This window comes from Somniosus microcephalus, chromosome 16 (assembly GCF_052327205.1).
Source record: "Somniosus microcephalus isolate GS21.2 chromosome 16, FLI_Smic_1.0, whole genome shotgun sequence".
NCBI lineage: Eukaryota > Metazoa > Chordata > Chondrichthyes > Squaliformes > Somniosidae > Somniosus > Somniosus microcephalus.
Window position 1 is genome coordinate 103,888,467 of NC_141002.1, and position 16,400 is coordinate 103,904,866.

At 44.2% G+C, this 16,400-nt stretch overlaps 1 protein-coding gene across 2 annotated transcripts in view; it reads right to left on the reverse strand.

The window, feature by feature from the left end:
* Positions 1-4,029: 4,029 nt before the first annotated feature.
* fgfr1op2 (FGFR1 oncogene partner 2) overlaps positions 4,030-16,400 on the reverse strand; it is a 38,254-nt gene continuing 25,883 nt past the window's right edge. For both annotated transcript variants that reach the window (XM_086009644.1, XM_086009643.1), the window contains exons 4-6: positions 16,040-16,182; positions 12,019-12,132; positions 4,030-5,139 (exon numbers count right to left, since the gene is read on the reverse strand). In XM_086009644.1, the coding sequence (XP_085865770.1) occupies positions 5,005-5,139; positions 12,019-12,132; positions 16,040-16,182 (392 nt within the window). In that variant the 3' untranslated portion in view covers positions 4,030-5,004. The remainder of the gene's footprint in view (positions 5,140-12,018; positions 12,133-16,039; positions 16,183-16,400) is intronic.

The window sequence follows — 16,400 nt, forward strand, 5'->3', positions numbered from 1 at the left end:
CACTTTGCCAATCTTATTTTCATCTTCACTTCCCCCCTCAACTTACTGTATTTGGTCTGGTTCTCCCTTGAAGAATTCACCTGACATGCATCATACACCCTCTTTTGTTTCATCATCTTCTCTATCTCCCTCGTCATCCAAGGAGCCGTTGCTTTGGTTCCCTTACCCCTCCCTCTTGTTAGAATGTATCTAGCCTGTACTTGGAACATCTCCTCCTTAAAGATCACCCATTGTTCTATTGCAGTTTTTCCTGTCAGTCTTTGGTTCCATTTTACTCTGGCTAGATCCTTTCGCATCCCATTGAAGTTAGCCCTATTCCAGTTTAGAAGTTCCACTCTAGATTGTTCCTTGCTCCTCTCCATTGCTAATCTAAATCTTATGATACGATGATCACTCGTACCCAAGTGTTCTCCCACAGACACTTGGTCGACCTGGCCCACCTCATTCCCCAGACCCAGATCCAGCAATGCCTCCTTCATAGTTGGGCCAAGAACATACTGGTCAAGGAAATTTACCTGAACACATTTCAGAAATTCCTCCCCCTCCTTTCCCTTTACCTTAGCATTATCCCAATCGATGTTTGGGTAATTAAAGTCCCCCAATATCACCACTCTATAGCTCTTGCATATCTCTGCAATTTCCCTGCAGATTTGCTCCTCTACCTCCCTCTCACTATTTGGAGGCCTATAGAATATCCCCAATAGCATGGTAATACCCTTTTTGCTCCTCAACTCTAACCAAATGGATTCTGTCCTTGTCCCCTCAAGAACATCCTCCCTTTCCAACACTACAATGTCTTCCTTAATCAGCACTGCCACCCCACCTCCCTTTTTTCCTTCCCTATCTTTTCTGAACACCTTGTACCCTTGAATATTAAGTGCCCAGTCCTCATCATTTTTAAGCCACGTTTCCGTTATTGCCACATCATATTGCCACATGGCTAATTGTGCTTGTAGCTCACCAACCTCATTCACCACACTTTGTGCATTTACGTACATGCATTCTAAACCCATTTTTGAATTTTTCGTAGTCTTTCTTAGTCTGCTATCTAATATGGTATTACTTCCGCCTCTAGTACTACTTTCTTCTCTAGTACTATCCAACACACTTTTATGCAGCTTATTCCTCTTTTCTACTCCTATATGCTGGTGCCCATCCCCCTGCCAAGCTAGTTTAAACCCTCCCCAACAGCACTAGCAAACCTCCCCACGAGAATATTGGTCCCGCCTCCATTGAGGTGTAACCCGTCCGTCTTGTACAGGTCCCACCTTCCCCAGAAACGGTCCCAATGCCTGAGAAGTCTAAAGCCCTCCCTCCTGTACCATCTCTCCAGCCACGCATTGATCTGTTCTATGCTCCTATTCCTGTACTCACGAGCACATGGCACCGGGAGTAATCTGGAGATTACTACCTTTGAGGTCCTGCTTTTTAATATCTTTCCTCACTCCCTATAGTCTGCCTGCAGGACCTCATCCCTCATTCTGCCTATTGATATTCCTCTTGATATTCAATAGGATATTTAATTGGAGTGAATGGGGCCTCTGGTTAATCTCGTCTGAAGGATAGCACCTTTGTCAGTGCAGCGCACTCTCAGTACTGCATGGCGTGGGGCTTGAACCCACAACCTTCTGACTCGGGTGCGAGCACTACCACAACAACAACTTGTATTTATATAGCGCTTTTAACAGTAAAACGTCCCAAGGCGCTACATAGGAGTATGATAAGGCAAAAAATTTGACACCGATCCACATAAGAATAAATTAGGGCAGGTGACCAAAAGCTTGGTTAAAGAGGTAGGTTTTAAGGAGCATCTTAAAGGAGGAAAGAGAGGTAGCGAGGTGGAGAGGTTTAGGGAGGGAATTCCAGAGTTTAGGGCCCAGGCAACAGAAGGCACGGCCACCAAAGGTTGAGCGATTATAATCAGGGATGCTCAAGAGGGCAGAATTAGGAGCGCAGATATCTCAGGGGGTTGTGGGGCTGTAAGAAATTAGAGATAGGGATTTGGAAACAAGGATGAGAATTTTGAAATCGAGGCGTTGCTTAACCGGGAGCCAATGTAGGTCAGCGAGCACAGGGGTGATGGGTGAACGGGACTCGGTGCGAGTTAGGACACGGGCAGCAGAGCTTTGGATGAGCTCAAGTTTAGTTAGGGTGGAATGTGGGAGGCTAGCCAGGAGTGTGTTGGAATAGTCAAGTCTAGCGGTAATAAAGGCATGGATGAGGGGATGAGGGTTTCAGTAGATGATGAGCTGAGGCAAGGGCGGAGACGGGCGATGTTATGGAGGTGGAAGTGGGCGGTCTTTGTTATGTCGTGGATATGTGGTCGGAAGCTCATTTCAGGGTCAAATATGACACCAAGGTTGCGAACAGTGTGATTCAGCCTCAGACAGATGTTAGGGAGAGGGATGGAGTCGGTGGCTCGGGAACGGAGTTTGTGGCGGGGACCGAAAACAATGGATTCAGTTTTCCTAATATTTAATTGGAGAACATTTCTGCTCATCCAGAACTGGATGTCGGACAAGCAGTCCGACAATTTAGACACCGTGGAGGGGTCGAGAGAAGAGGTAGTGAGGTAGGGCTGGGTGTCGTCAGCGTACATGTGGAAACTGACGCTGTGTTTTTGGATGATGTCGCCAGGGGGCAACAGGTAAATGAGAAATAGGAGGGGGCCAAGGATAGATCCTTGGGGGACCCCAGAGGTAACGATGCGGGAGCGGGAGGAGAAGCCGTTGTAGGTGATTCTCTGGTTACAATTAGCTAGATAAGAATGGAACCAGGTGAGTGCAGTCTCACCCAGCTGGATGACGGTGGAGAGGCGTTGGAGGAGGATGGAGTGGTCAACCGTGTCAAAGGCTGCAGACAGGTCAAGAAGGACGAGGAGGGATAGTTTACATTTGTCACAGTCACAAAGGAACCAAGGCTGACATAATGTTTGTGTAGAAGTGGATTCATAGAATACAAATCCACAGCAATGATGCTCTAGCAAAGCATAAATGAGACCACATAGATTTATCTGCAGTTCTGCTCACTGTACTTGTGCAACAGTAAGATAATTCCAGCTTTGAGTGTCGGTTAAGGTAGTTAAATGCACGCACAGCCAGGGGAAGGAGACTTGATTTAGATTCTTAAATACTGGGCAGGGATGTGGAGACGTACTTTTGTGCAGAAGCAGAGCTCCCATTTCCAAACTAATGAAACCGTGCAACTAATTTCTTTACACTTGTGAAAAGGACAGTTACCTGCAGTGGTGTTTGTTGATTCAACTGGAGCATTCGAAAGGGAACTGAACTCAATCCCGACTCTTTGAATCTGGGGCAGAAGAATTAACTCCTCAAAGGCTCGGTTTGCCAGAGACCTGGAGACCTTTTGTGTTGTGAAGTTTTGAAACTTAACAGCAGCACCTTGAGGTGGTTAAAACACTCTTGGTATGAAATCAGTCTTTAGGTGACCTGTTTTAAAATTAACAGTACTAATTACAGGAAATTAAGGACAGGATTGTAAGTAACTATTGCTTTTACTGGGGAGGTAGGGGAACAAAGGAAAGCTGAAACTTTCAGACACCATTCCACAGCCGACAAAGCACCTGTAGTTACAACAGCTTTTGAACATCCCAAAGCCACTCCCGTACACTGATTTACAGTAGTTACCTCCTCCACCCATCCTCTATTCACCACTCACGATGCAGCCTCCTCTAGAGGAGGCTAAACGCAGATTGGTCCGTTCCGCTCACAAGTTAATGATGGTCACGGCCAAGGAAGGAGCATTCATGTCGTGGCCTGTCAGGCTGTTACTCGGCCTGCAAATCCTTCCCCAAGGGAAGAGCGTGAAGATACGTAAACAGCTCTGCCGGCAGACTATTAAACAGCCTGTAAATCTTTCCCACACTGTCGTCCCAGGGATGATACGCAAACAATATTCCAGCATTTCAACCCTGCGGATTTTCAGCCTCTGCTGATTCAGCGGTTGAGATGTAGCACACAGTGATTCACTGCTTCAATGCTTGTGTGTGTGTGCGTGTGAGAGAGACAATAGATTTTAATCAATATCTCTTTATTAAAACAAAATATACACATCCACAGACAGCATATTGTACAGAAATTGTAGGATTAACAACCCAATCCGAGTTACTGATCTCACATTGTGAATAAACATGGTAAAAAATAGAACTTATTCTATAGACTTGACCAGGAGCGCATTTAGCACAAACCTCACTATAACAAACCATTCTTGGAATGCCCAGCACCCTGCGCTGGGCTGGATCGCACACACACGCAACCAATGAGCCCCTTCAAGCTGCGCGGCGCCCTGGAGCTCCCGCGCGGCCGGCTCACCGGCTTTTAAATGGAAAAACCGCGCACGCGGGGAATTCCGAATGGGCCGCACAGCCCAAAATAAATTAGAGGGAACATTGCTCGCAACCCATTCTAGCCCTGGTCAGTTAAACTTTTAAAAAATATTTATCCAATTTCAACTTTGTAACAGTAATGTTTGGCTAAATGGCACAATCAGTTCCTCTTCTCTCCCTTCCCCCCCACCCCCCCTTATTTTTCGACATTATAAATTACGCTGAGAATTTTTTTTTTAATATATACACACACAGGGGTTTCATAGTTAAAGAGTAATCGTGAACGGATGATTGCTTCGTTTTCCCTGAGGCCTGTTCTGGTGGCAGCAGCAATGTATGTTTTATTTTTAATCGTACTCTCTGGCAGACAACCAGGTCGGAATGGGGGCCAGAGGTGTCCCTGAACTGAACATAAAATGCCGGCCACGTTTAACAAAAAAAAACAAGTGCACAGATTGATTTTTTTAAACCATGCAATGAAAAATAGTAAGTGACTTATTGTCAGTTTTAATTCGTTCGCCATGAAACCCCTTTTTAGTTTCAAAAATTGACAGTAATCTGTACGTATTCGATGCACCGGCTCAGTCAGCTTGGATAGAATGTCCACACGCGCTGACACAGAGATTACCAAGTGGAAGCTCGTGGATTTGAGCAGCCTTTCAGCTCTTGCGCATGCGGAGGTCAGCATTGGTCAGTAACCCGGACAATGACCTATTTTCTGACGGGCCTTCCTTCAGGTAGAGAAACGATTCTTTGTTGATCTGCAACACTTCTCGCAAGCCTTTGTTTTCAAACTGCAAAAAAATGAACAAGGACAGCTTTTAAGCAAATGAGCAACCTTGGCGATGCCCGCTGAGGGATGAATTTGAAAATTAAAAAAGAGAAAATGCTGGAAACACGCAGCCGGTCATACAGCGTCTGGGGAGAGAGAAACAGAGTCAACGGCCCGTAATTTGCGGTCATTTGCCCCGAAGTAAGCTCCGCACGAGGATCTCGCCATCTCTCTGGCGAGAGGTTCGACTTTTCATAGAAACATAGAAGATAGGAGCAGGAGTAGGCCATTCGGCCCCTCGAGCCTGCTCCGCCATTCAATGAGATCATGGCTGATCATCCAAATTCAGTATCCTATAAGAAACATAGAAGAATTTAAAACGTGGCATTGGCTGGGAATCGAACCCGGGTCTCCCGCATGGCAGGCGAGAATTCTACCCCTGAACCACCAACGCTCCCAGGCGTAACCTAATTCAATGCAAGTTAATGGGGATTCCTAGCGAAGAGCTGCTGTCATCAACACGCTGTCTAAGCAGCCAATCAAAACATGGAATTCTCACAGACAGCGAATCAGGAAGTGGGTAAGCTCCTAAAATTCTAACAGGGAAAAGGCAAACCTGAAACAAACTTTAAAAAAAGATTAAAATGTTTTTATTTTTAAACATAGGAGCAGGAGTAGGCCATTCGGCCCTTCGAGCCTGCTCCGCCATTCAATGAGATCATGGCTGATCATCCAAATTCAGTACCTTGTCCCTGCCTTCTCCCCATATCCCTTGATCCCTTTAGCCTTAAGAAATATATCCAACTCTTTCTTGAATATATTTAATGAACTGGCCTCCACCGCCCTCTGTGGCAGAGAATTCCACAGGCTCACCACTCTCTGGGTGAAGAAGTTCCTCCTCATTTCAGTCCTAAATGGCTTACCCCTTATCCTTAGACTATGACCCCTGGTTCTGGACTCCCCGGCCATCAGAAACATCCTTCCTGCATCTAGTCTGTCCAGGCCTGACAGAATTTTATAGGTTTCGATGAGATCCCCTCTCAATCTTCTAAACTCCAGTGAGTATAAGCCCAATCGACACAATCTCTCCTCGTACGTCATTCCTGCCATCCCAGGTATCAGCCTGGTGAATCTTCGCTGCACTCCCTCCATGGCAAGAACATCCTTCCTCAGATAAGGCGACCAAAACTGCACACAATACTCAAGGTGCGGTCTCACCAAGGCCCTGTACAACTGCAGCAAGACATCCTTGTTCTTGTACTCGAACCCTCTTGCTACGAAGGCCAACATACCATTTGCCTTCTTAACCGCCTGCTGCACCTGCATGCTTACCTTAAAGTTTCTTAAAATGTTTTATTTTTTATTAAAAAAGGATAAATTTGACACTGCATTGAATTAAAATGAGTTTTTCAGGGCCATAACCTTTGTTTAGCAGTCAATACGCATATAACTAGGGCTGTAGAGAGGGCTTTAAACTAACTAGTGGGGGGGAGGTTCCTAGAGAGCAAATAATAAAAATAACAACAGAGAAGGTCATAGACTTAGGTAGCAGTGGGGAAATTAAAAACCAGAGTGTGTCAGGAAGGGGCAGAAGGTATGGAGTAAAAGGTAAAGTAATAAAAAGGGCAAAAGCAGGAACTAAGTGTCACAAAACATATTTGAAAGTTCTCTATCTGAATGCACGTAGCATTCGTAACAAAATAGACGAGTTAATGGCACAAATAACTACATATGGGTATGATCTTGTGGCCATTACAGAAACATGGCTGCAAGGTGACAATGCCTGGGAATTAAACATACCAGGTTATTTAACGATCAGGAAGGACAGGCAGGAAGGAAGGGGAGGTGGGGTGGCTATGTTAATAAAGAAAGGAATCACTGTAATACAGAGAAATGATATTGGGTCAAAAGATCAGGATAATGAAACAGTTTGGGTGGAGATAAGGAATAATAAGGGGAAAAAAACACTAGTGGGCGTAGTCTATAGGCCTCCGAACAGTTGCAACTCGGTTGGACGGAGTATCAATCAGGAAATAGTTGAGGCTTGTAATAAGGGAACATCTATAATTATGGGGGATTTTAACTATCATATTAATTGGACAAATCAAACTGGGCAGGGCTGCCTTGAGGATGAGTTCATTCAGTGTATTAGGGATGGGTTTCTTCAGCAGTATGTAACTGAACCGACCAGGGGACAAGCAACCTTAGATCTGGTCCTGTGTAACGAGACAGGATTAATTAAAAATGTCCTAGTAAAGGATCCCCTTGGAATGAGTGACCATAACATGGTTGAATTCCATATTCAATTAGAGGGTGAGAAGGTTGGATCTCAAACAAGCGTGCTAAGCTTGAATAAAGGAGACTATGAAGGTATGAGAGCGGAATTGAGTAGAGTGGATTGGGAAAATAGATTAAAGGGTAAGACGATACATGATCAGTGGTGTACATTTAAGGAGTTATTTTACAACTTCCAAAAAATATATATTCCACTGAAAAGAAAAGGGTGTAAAAGAAAAGACAGCCATCCGTGGCTAAGTAAAGAAATTAAGGATAGTATTCGACTAAAAACAAGGGCATATAAGGTAGCCAAATCTAGTGGGAGGATAGAGGATTGGGAAAACTTTAAAAGACAGCAAAAAATAACAAAAAGATTGATTAAGAAAGGGAAGATAGATTATGAAAGTAAATTAGCAAAAAATATAAAAACAGATAGTAAGAGTTTTTATAGTTATATAAAAAGAAAAAGGGTGGCTAAAGTAAATGTTGGTCCCTTAGAAGATGAGACCGGGAAATTAATGGTGGGAAATATGGAGATGGCAAAAACACTGAATGAGTATTTTGTATCAGTCTTTACAGTAGAGGACACTAAGAATATCCCAACACTGGACAAACAGGGGGCTATAGGGGGGGAGGAGCTAAACACGATCAAAATCACTAAGGAAGTGGTACTCAGTAAAATAATGGGACTCAAGGCGGATAAATCACCTGGACCTGATGGCTTACATCCTAGGGTCTTGAGGGAAGTGGCGGTAGGGATTGTGGATGCATTGGTAATAATTTTCCAAAACTCCCTGGACTCAGCAAAGGTCCCAGCAGACTGGAAAACTGCTAATGTAACACCCTTATTTAAAAAGGGCAGTAGACAGAAGGCTGGAAACTATAGACCGGTTAGCCTAACATCTGTTGTAGGTAAAATGTTGGAGTCCATTATTAAGGAGACAGTAACAGGACATTTGGATAATCATAATTTAATAGGACAAAGTCAGCATGGTTTTATGAAGGGGAAGTCATGTTTGACAAATTTGCTGGAGTTCTTTGAGGAAGTAACATATAGGGTGGATAAAGGGGAACCAATGGACGTAGTGTATTTAGACTTCCAAAAGGCATTTGACAAGGTGCCACACAAAAGATTATTGCTTAAGATAAAAAATCACGGGATTGGGGGTAATATTCTGGCATGGATAGAGGATTGGCTATCTAACAGAAGGCAGAGAGTTGGGATAAATGGTTCATTCTCAGACTGGCAATCAGTAACTAGTGGTGTTCCGCAGGGGTCAGTGCTGGGTCCCCAACTCTTTACAATCTATATTAACGATTTGGAGGAGGGGACCGAGTGTAACATATCAAAGTTTGCAGGTGATACTAAGATGGGAGGGAAAGTAGTGAGTGAGGAGGACATAAAAAACCTGCAAGGGGACATAGACAGGCTAAGTAAATGGGCAGAGATTTGGCAGATGGAATACAATACTGGAAAGTGTGAGGTTATGCACTTTGGCAGGAAAAATCGTAGAGCAAGTTATTATCTTAATGGCAAGAAACTGGAAAGACTGAAGTACAAAGGGATCTGGGGGTCCTGGTGCACGAAACTCAAAAGGTTAGTATACAGGTGCAGCAAGTGATTAAGAAGGCCAATGGAATGTTGGCTTTCATTGCTAGGGGGATAGAATATAAAAGTAGGGAGGTATTGCTTCAGTTGTACAAGGTATTGGTGAGACCGCACCTGGAATACTGCATACAGTTTTGGTGTCCATACTTAAGAAAAGACATACTTGCTCTCGAGTCAGTACAAAGAAGGTTCACTCGGTTAATCCCGGGGATGAGGGGATGGACATATGAGGAGAGGTTGAGTAGATTGGGACTCTACTCATTGGAGTTCAGAAGAATGAGAGGCGATCTTATTGAAACATATAAGATTGTGAAGGGGTTGGATCGGGTGGATGCGGGGAGGATGTTCCCGATGATGGGTGAAACTAGAACTAGGGGGCATAGTCTTAGAATAAGGGGCTGCTCTTTCAAAACTGAGATGAGGAGGAACTACTTCACTCAGAGGGTGGTAGGTCCATGGAATATGCTGCCCCAAAAAGCTGTAGAAGCTACATCATTACATAAATTTAAAACAGAAATAGACAGTTTCCTAGAAGTCAAGGGAATTAAGGGTTACGGGGAGCGGGCAGGAATTTGGACATGAGTCTAGGTTCGGATCGGTCATGGCCCTGTGGGTTGGCCCAGGGGCCGTGTAGCCTGATCCTGCTCCTATTTCATATGTCTAATTCTGTTAGATTCAGGAGATAGTTCTGTGATAGTAGATTGGCGGTTAGGATCAGATCAGCCATGATCTTATTGAATGGCGGAGCAGGCTCGAGGGGCCGATTGGCCTACTCCTGCTCCTATTTCTTATGTTCTTAAAACCCCAGTTACACCGAATCCAAAAGGGTCTGACTTTTTATGGGGAATTTAACAGCGTACATATAGATTGGTCTAACCAAATTAGTAACAATACTGTGGAAGAGGAATTGCTAGAGTGTATACGGGATGGTTTCCTGGACCAATATGTCGAGGAACCAACTAGAGATCAGGCCATCTTAGACTGGGTATTATGTAATGAGAAAGGATTAATTAGCAATCTTGTTTTGCGAGGACCCTTGGGGAGGAGCGATCATAATATGATAGAATTCTTCATTAAGATGGAGAGTGAAGTAGTTGATTCAGAGACTTGGGTACTGAATTTAAATAAAGGAAACTACGATGGTATGAGGCGCGAGTTGGCTAGGATGGATTGGGGAATGTTACTTAAAGGGTTGACGGTGAATAGGCAATGGCAAACATTTAAAGATTGCATGGATGAACTACAGAATTTGTTCATCCGTTTGGCATAAAAATAAAACAAAAAAGGTGACTCAACATTGGCTAACAAGGGAAATTAGGGATTGCATAAGATCTAAGGAGAGGACATATAAATTGGCTAGAAAAAGCAGTAAACCGGAGGATTGGGAGCAGTTTAGGATTCAGCAAAGGAGGACAAAGGGATTAATTAAGAGGGGGAAAATAGAGTATGAGAGTAAGCTTGCAGGGAACATTAAAACTGACTGTAAAAGCTTCTGTAGATATGTGAAGAGAAAAAGATTGGTAAAGTCAAGCGTCGGTCCCTTGCAGTCAGAATCAGGGGAATTTATAATGGGGAACAAAGACATGGCAGACCAATTAAATACATACTTTGGTTCTGTCTTCACAAAGGAGGACACAAATAATCTCCCAGAGATGTCAGGGAACATAGGGTCTAATGAACTGAATGAAATCAGTATTTGTAGGGAAATGGTGTTAGGGAAATTGACGGGATTGAAGGCTGATAAATCCCCAGTGCCTAATAATCTACATTCTAGGGTACTTAAGGAAGTGGCCCTAGAAATAGTAGATGCATTGCTGGTCATCTTCCAAAATTCTATAGACTCTGGCACACTTCCCATGGATTGGAGGGTAGCTAATGGCCTACTCCTGCTCCTATCTTCTATGTTTCTATGTTATTACGGCGGAAAAGCCGAAGTTTTGGTCAGTTTCCAGGATTCGACAGATCTCTCAGATTTCCGGCTCCGGGGGCGGCGGCCCACAGCACAGCCAGTGGAGGAGCAGACCGCAACCTCAGGATTTCTGCGTTAGGCTGCCCATGCGCTAAATCCTGAAGTTGCGGTCAGTTTCAAAGGCGAAATGACCGCGAACGCTGTTCAGTCGCCATCATCGGGACCGCAAATTCCGGGCCAATGTTTCAGGTCGATGACCTTTCGTCAGAACAGACGCAAGGTCACGGACCTGAAACGTTAACTCTGTTTCTCTCTCTCGCCACAGACGCTGCCTGACCAGCTGAGCATTTCCAGCATTTTCTCATTTTCAATTTCAGATTGCCAACACCCGCAGTATTTTGCTTTTGGATGAATTCGAACAGGTCACTTGGAACGTAAGCCTAGCAGCAGCAGCCATCTTCCATAGCTCCCTTGGACTTCCAGTGTCAGAAACATTATACATTAAACATTATACACAGCAGAGCATCGAGTGCTTATGTTGGTCATACGATCCGAAACTGTGTGTTCACAAGAATTGTTTAACCCCTGAAAACAGACACGTGTCAGACAATTAAACAAAAAATGGGAACCAGACCTTGAAACAGAAAATGGTAGAAATAAGTCTCTGCGCATCTGTAAAGAGAAAAGGACAAGCTGGCGTGTCGGGTGTGAAGAGTTCGGTAAAAAGGGTCCCGAAACATCAATCTGCCTTTTCCCTTTACAGATGCTGGCTGGACCTGTTGTGTGTTTCCAGTATTCTCTGCTTCCATTTCATGGAGAACGGTCGCTTTATCTTTCAAATAGCTTTTAAAACTACAAACAGGACTGTACAAGTAGAAGCTATAAGACAGCAGCCATTAAAGGCATCATTAAAACTCTCCAATATAGTCTCCTGTGTTCCTGTCGATTGTCATTTTCGACGTTAAATAATTGAATTATCCAACCATTTGAATTAAACCACGTAAGTAACAGAGCAAAGAGGAAAGTTAGTGAGAAAAAAGTGAGCGAAGCAACTCTGAAGGACGAGGGGCCGATTATAGTTTGATATCTGGATTCTACTCACTTACCTCTAACTGGACAATTCGCTCTTGCTCCTTGAACAGACGTTGCTCATCTATTTCAATGGCCTTTCTCATCACTGTGGCCATTTCATTGATCTTATCCACGTGGACCTGGAGTTCCTGCGGGGAACAGAGCCAACAGATAAATTCTACACAGCCACTGCTTCTCAACTTACTCTGAATGATCACAATTCACTCCTAGTCAAGCACAAAGTTCCAATGTACCAATCCACCTCCTCTTCTATACATTTACTGATCCAGGGACAATGGGCCAGACTTTGCAGTCAGCGGTGAACGAACGGTGCCAGCCGTTAATAAGAACATAAGACGCAGGAGTCGGCCATTTGGCCCCTCGAGCCTGCTCTGCCATTCAATAAGATCATGGCCTCAACTCCACTTTCCTGCCTGTTCCCCATAACCCTTGACTCCCCTGTAGCTCAAATATCTGTCTCTCTCCGCCTTGAATATATTCAATGACCCAGCCTCCACAGCTCTCTGGGGTAGAGAATTCCAAAGATTCACAACCCTCAGAGAAGAAATTCCTTCTCATCTCCGTTTTAAATGAGTGCTCCCTTATTCTGAAATTATGCCCCCTAGTTCTAGATGCCCCCTAGTTCTAGATTCCCCCACGAGGGGAAACATCCTCCCTGCATCTACCCTGTCGAGCCCCCTCAGCATCTTATATGTTTCAATAAGCTCACCTCTCATTCTTCTAAACTCCAATGCGTATAGGCCCAACCTTTCCTCATAAGACAACCCTTTCATCTCAGGAATCAACCTAGTGAACCTTCTCTGAACAGCGTCCAATGCAAGTACAGTAAACTCTTTCGTATCCAGCACTGATGGGACCGGGATGGTGCCGGTTGATGAAACATTCTGGATAACAGAGAGGTAGGCAATTTTTAACACAAAAAAAATAAAAACCACTGACTAACTCGGCCACCGCGGGAAACTCACTCGGAAAAACGAGTGCTGGATGGATTCGGCAAGGTTACCGGTTATCTATTTTGCCGGTTATTAAAGAATTCCGGATGATTAAGTGCCGTTTAAACAAGAGTTTACTGTATATTCCTTCTTAAATAAGGAGACCAAAACTGTACGCAGTACTCCAGGTGTGGTCTCACCAATGCCATGTACAATTGTAGCAAGACTTCCCTACTTTTATACTCCAACCCCCTTGCAATAAAGGCCAACTACACTTACACTCGCCCACAGACTTTCTCTGGTATCTTTCACTGGAACTTGCTGTGATTAGAGAGCCATTCCGGCGCGGCGCCCTCTATAGGGGATCTGGGACCTGTGTAAACAGGGCAAGCAACGGTGTACCTCTTTAACCAATCAGACTGAAGAATCGTTAATGAGCAGTGCAGAGTCTAAACCAGGGTCAGTTAGAATAGTGAATTCAATGTCAGGTACCGAAAGCAAAATAAGAGAGCAAGATGAGATTGAGAGAGAAGAGACAGAAAGAAAAAGTTTTTAAAAATGTATTTAATTTAAAAAAAAATCTCCAACGATAATTAATATCTGAGGGAATGAGACCCCACACTTGTTAAAGTTCATTTTCAGTGCCAGAGAAGTTGTTTGGCAGTAATTAAGACTTATCATGTCGTAAAAAAATTACTGACACTGGAATGGACAAGCCCTAACTTTTTCTGGTGAGTTTAGTGGATGTCTGTCACTTAATTACAGCAACTTCACGCCCTTCCATGTCTTGCGGCGAGGTATCGGTATAGCGCAGCTTCTGGAGGAGCTGGGCAACTCGGACACAACTTCCTGATTTCCGCATTTAACTGTGCATGTGCGGTCGCCGGAAGTTGCTGTCCGATTTACACTTTAATAATGATGAGCGCTGTTAGCCTCACCATTACTTCTGCAGCAAAATCTGCCCATGATGTCCATGAATCATTTGTTTTGTAAAAAAAAATTGTTCCCAAAGCCAAACAGCTTTGAGTGGCGCATGTAAAATATAGTTGTGCTTTTCCCTGTTTAAATTGAGGTTTTATGAATTATTAAATGAGCAAGCTATGAAAGACATGGCTTTTTTGCCCATGAACAAAGAGGCTGTTTGTGCAAGTCAAAAATCATTCAGACAAGCTCCAAGGATGTGGATTGTCTGCATTAAATATTGGAGATCTTGGATCCAGCACAACATTCCTTTTCAAAATATCACTGACCTGGAGCCTGAAATTTACAAACAGTTACAATTGACGTCTGATTAACCTCAGCAGTTCATAAGTAGCTATAGTTATTTGCACGTGCTTGTTTAGACCAGTGATCTTCAAGGTGCGTAAAGGTTAAACAGCGCAACTGTGCTCCATAGAAACAGAGAAGATAGGAGCAGGAGTAGGCCATTCGGCCCCTCGAGCCTGCTCTGCCATTCAATGAGATTATGGCTGATCATCCAAATTCAGTACCCTGTCCCTGCTTTCTCCCCATATCCCTTGATCCCTTTAGCCTTAAGAAATATATCTAACTCTTTCTTGAATATATTTAATGAATTGGCCTCTACTGCCTTCTGTGGTAGAGAATTCCACAGGTTCACCAGTCTCTGGGTGAAGAAATTCCTCCTCATCTCTGTCCTAAATGGCTTACCCCTTATCCTTAGACTGTGACCCCTGGTTCTGGACTCCCCGACCATCGGGAACATCTTTCCTGCATCTAGTCTGTCTAGTCCTGTTAGAATTTTATAAGTTTCAATGCGATCCCCCCTCATTCGTCTAAACTCCAGCGAGTATAAGCCCAATCGACCCAATCTCTCCTCATACATCATTCCTGACATCCCAGGTATCAGTCTGGTGAATCTTCGCTGCACTCCCTCCATGGCAAGAACATCCTTCCTCAGATAAGGCGACCAAAACTGCACGTCCAGACCTATGATAACCCATGGGAGACCTCTGCCTCAACAACAGGCCGTCGCCTCCGGTGAGCGACCTGCGCAGCTTAGGGGGAACTTTGGTATGGGGCCTTTACAGCCACCAGAGGTCAGGCTGGAGTCAATCCCAGACTCCAGACAGTATAGATGGGTGCTCTAGACCACTGCATGGCTCAATAACCCTTCTGATTCCTCCAATAGTGGTGTATTTATTATCTGCTTGTTTGTGCCAGTGGTCTGAAATAAATTCCACCGTAGTACATTAACAGAAAACAGGCCTCGCACAACATTACAAAAACCAATTCCTGCAAAAAGATTCCATTTTTAAAATAAGCATATCTTTTCCAAGGGCCACACTGTACAGGAAACTTTCAATTAACCAGCCCCTAAATAACCGGAAATGTCGGTTAACCGGCAAAATTCAGGAGTCAGTTTCAGGTAAGTTTTATAACTTTTATTACTTGCACAGCAACAAATGGAGGAAGGCAAAGGTTTGGCTGCAGCTGTTGCTAAGCTACAGGGACGCTTGCAACTTGTGGACGTTGTTTTGAAGCTGTTGCTAAGCAACAGGGTTTGTTGCTTTATACGGAGCTCTGAGCTCCGTATAGCGTTCGATTATCCGGAATTGTTGAACCGGCACCACGTCGGCCCCGTCCGTGCCGGATACCAGAAAGTTTCCTGTATTTCATGCCTGAAATCATAGAATCATACAGCACAGGAGTGCCTGTGCCGGCTCTTTGAAAGAGCTCTCCAATTGGTCCCACTCCACCTTGTTCTTTCCCCAGAACCCTGCAAATTTTCCCCTTTTCAAGTATTTATCCCATTCCCTTTTGAAAGTTACTATTGAATCTGCTTCCACCGCCCTTTCAGGCAGTGCATTCCAGATCACAACAACTGGCTGCGTAAGAAAAAAAATTGAGGTCGACTAGTAATTACATTATTTTCAGTCATAAGAATGAAGCTGGATATTTTAAACCTTGAATTGGATCAGAAGCTTTCTAGTACAAGAAGCCGTGATTCTAATTTGGTGTAATCCAAGAGTAGATTCCTTCTTGGTGAATCATGCTCATTAAACAAGGCTGCTGCGACACACAAATCTATAAAGCGTACTTGGCACACACAATGGAAGAAACAGAAGGCGATCCTGCCACTAACCTTGGAATGCTGTTCCTTTAATTTTGTAATCATCACCGGGTCCTCTTTTTTGCTGGCCATCAGCAGCCGGAACATCTGCTCCCTGTACTTGCTCATGATCAGCTCCAACGCAGACTGATGTTCTTCCAGTGACGTCCGCAGCTCTAGGAACATGAAGAGATTCCGGTGACAACTCATCGCCGATGCTTTCCGATAATGCCGTGCATCACCACATCAGAAGCATCCTGCCGTTACCAAGCTTTTTTGTAATCCTATCACTGGAAGAGGCGTGTCCACGAAATTGATCAAACTGGACACGCAAACAACACAAAAAGTGTGATGGATTCTGAACGTGAAGCCAAAAAATACTCCCAACGGGCTT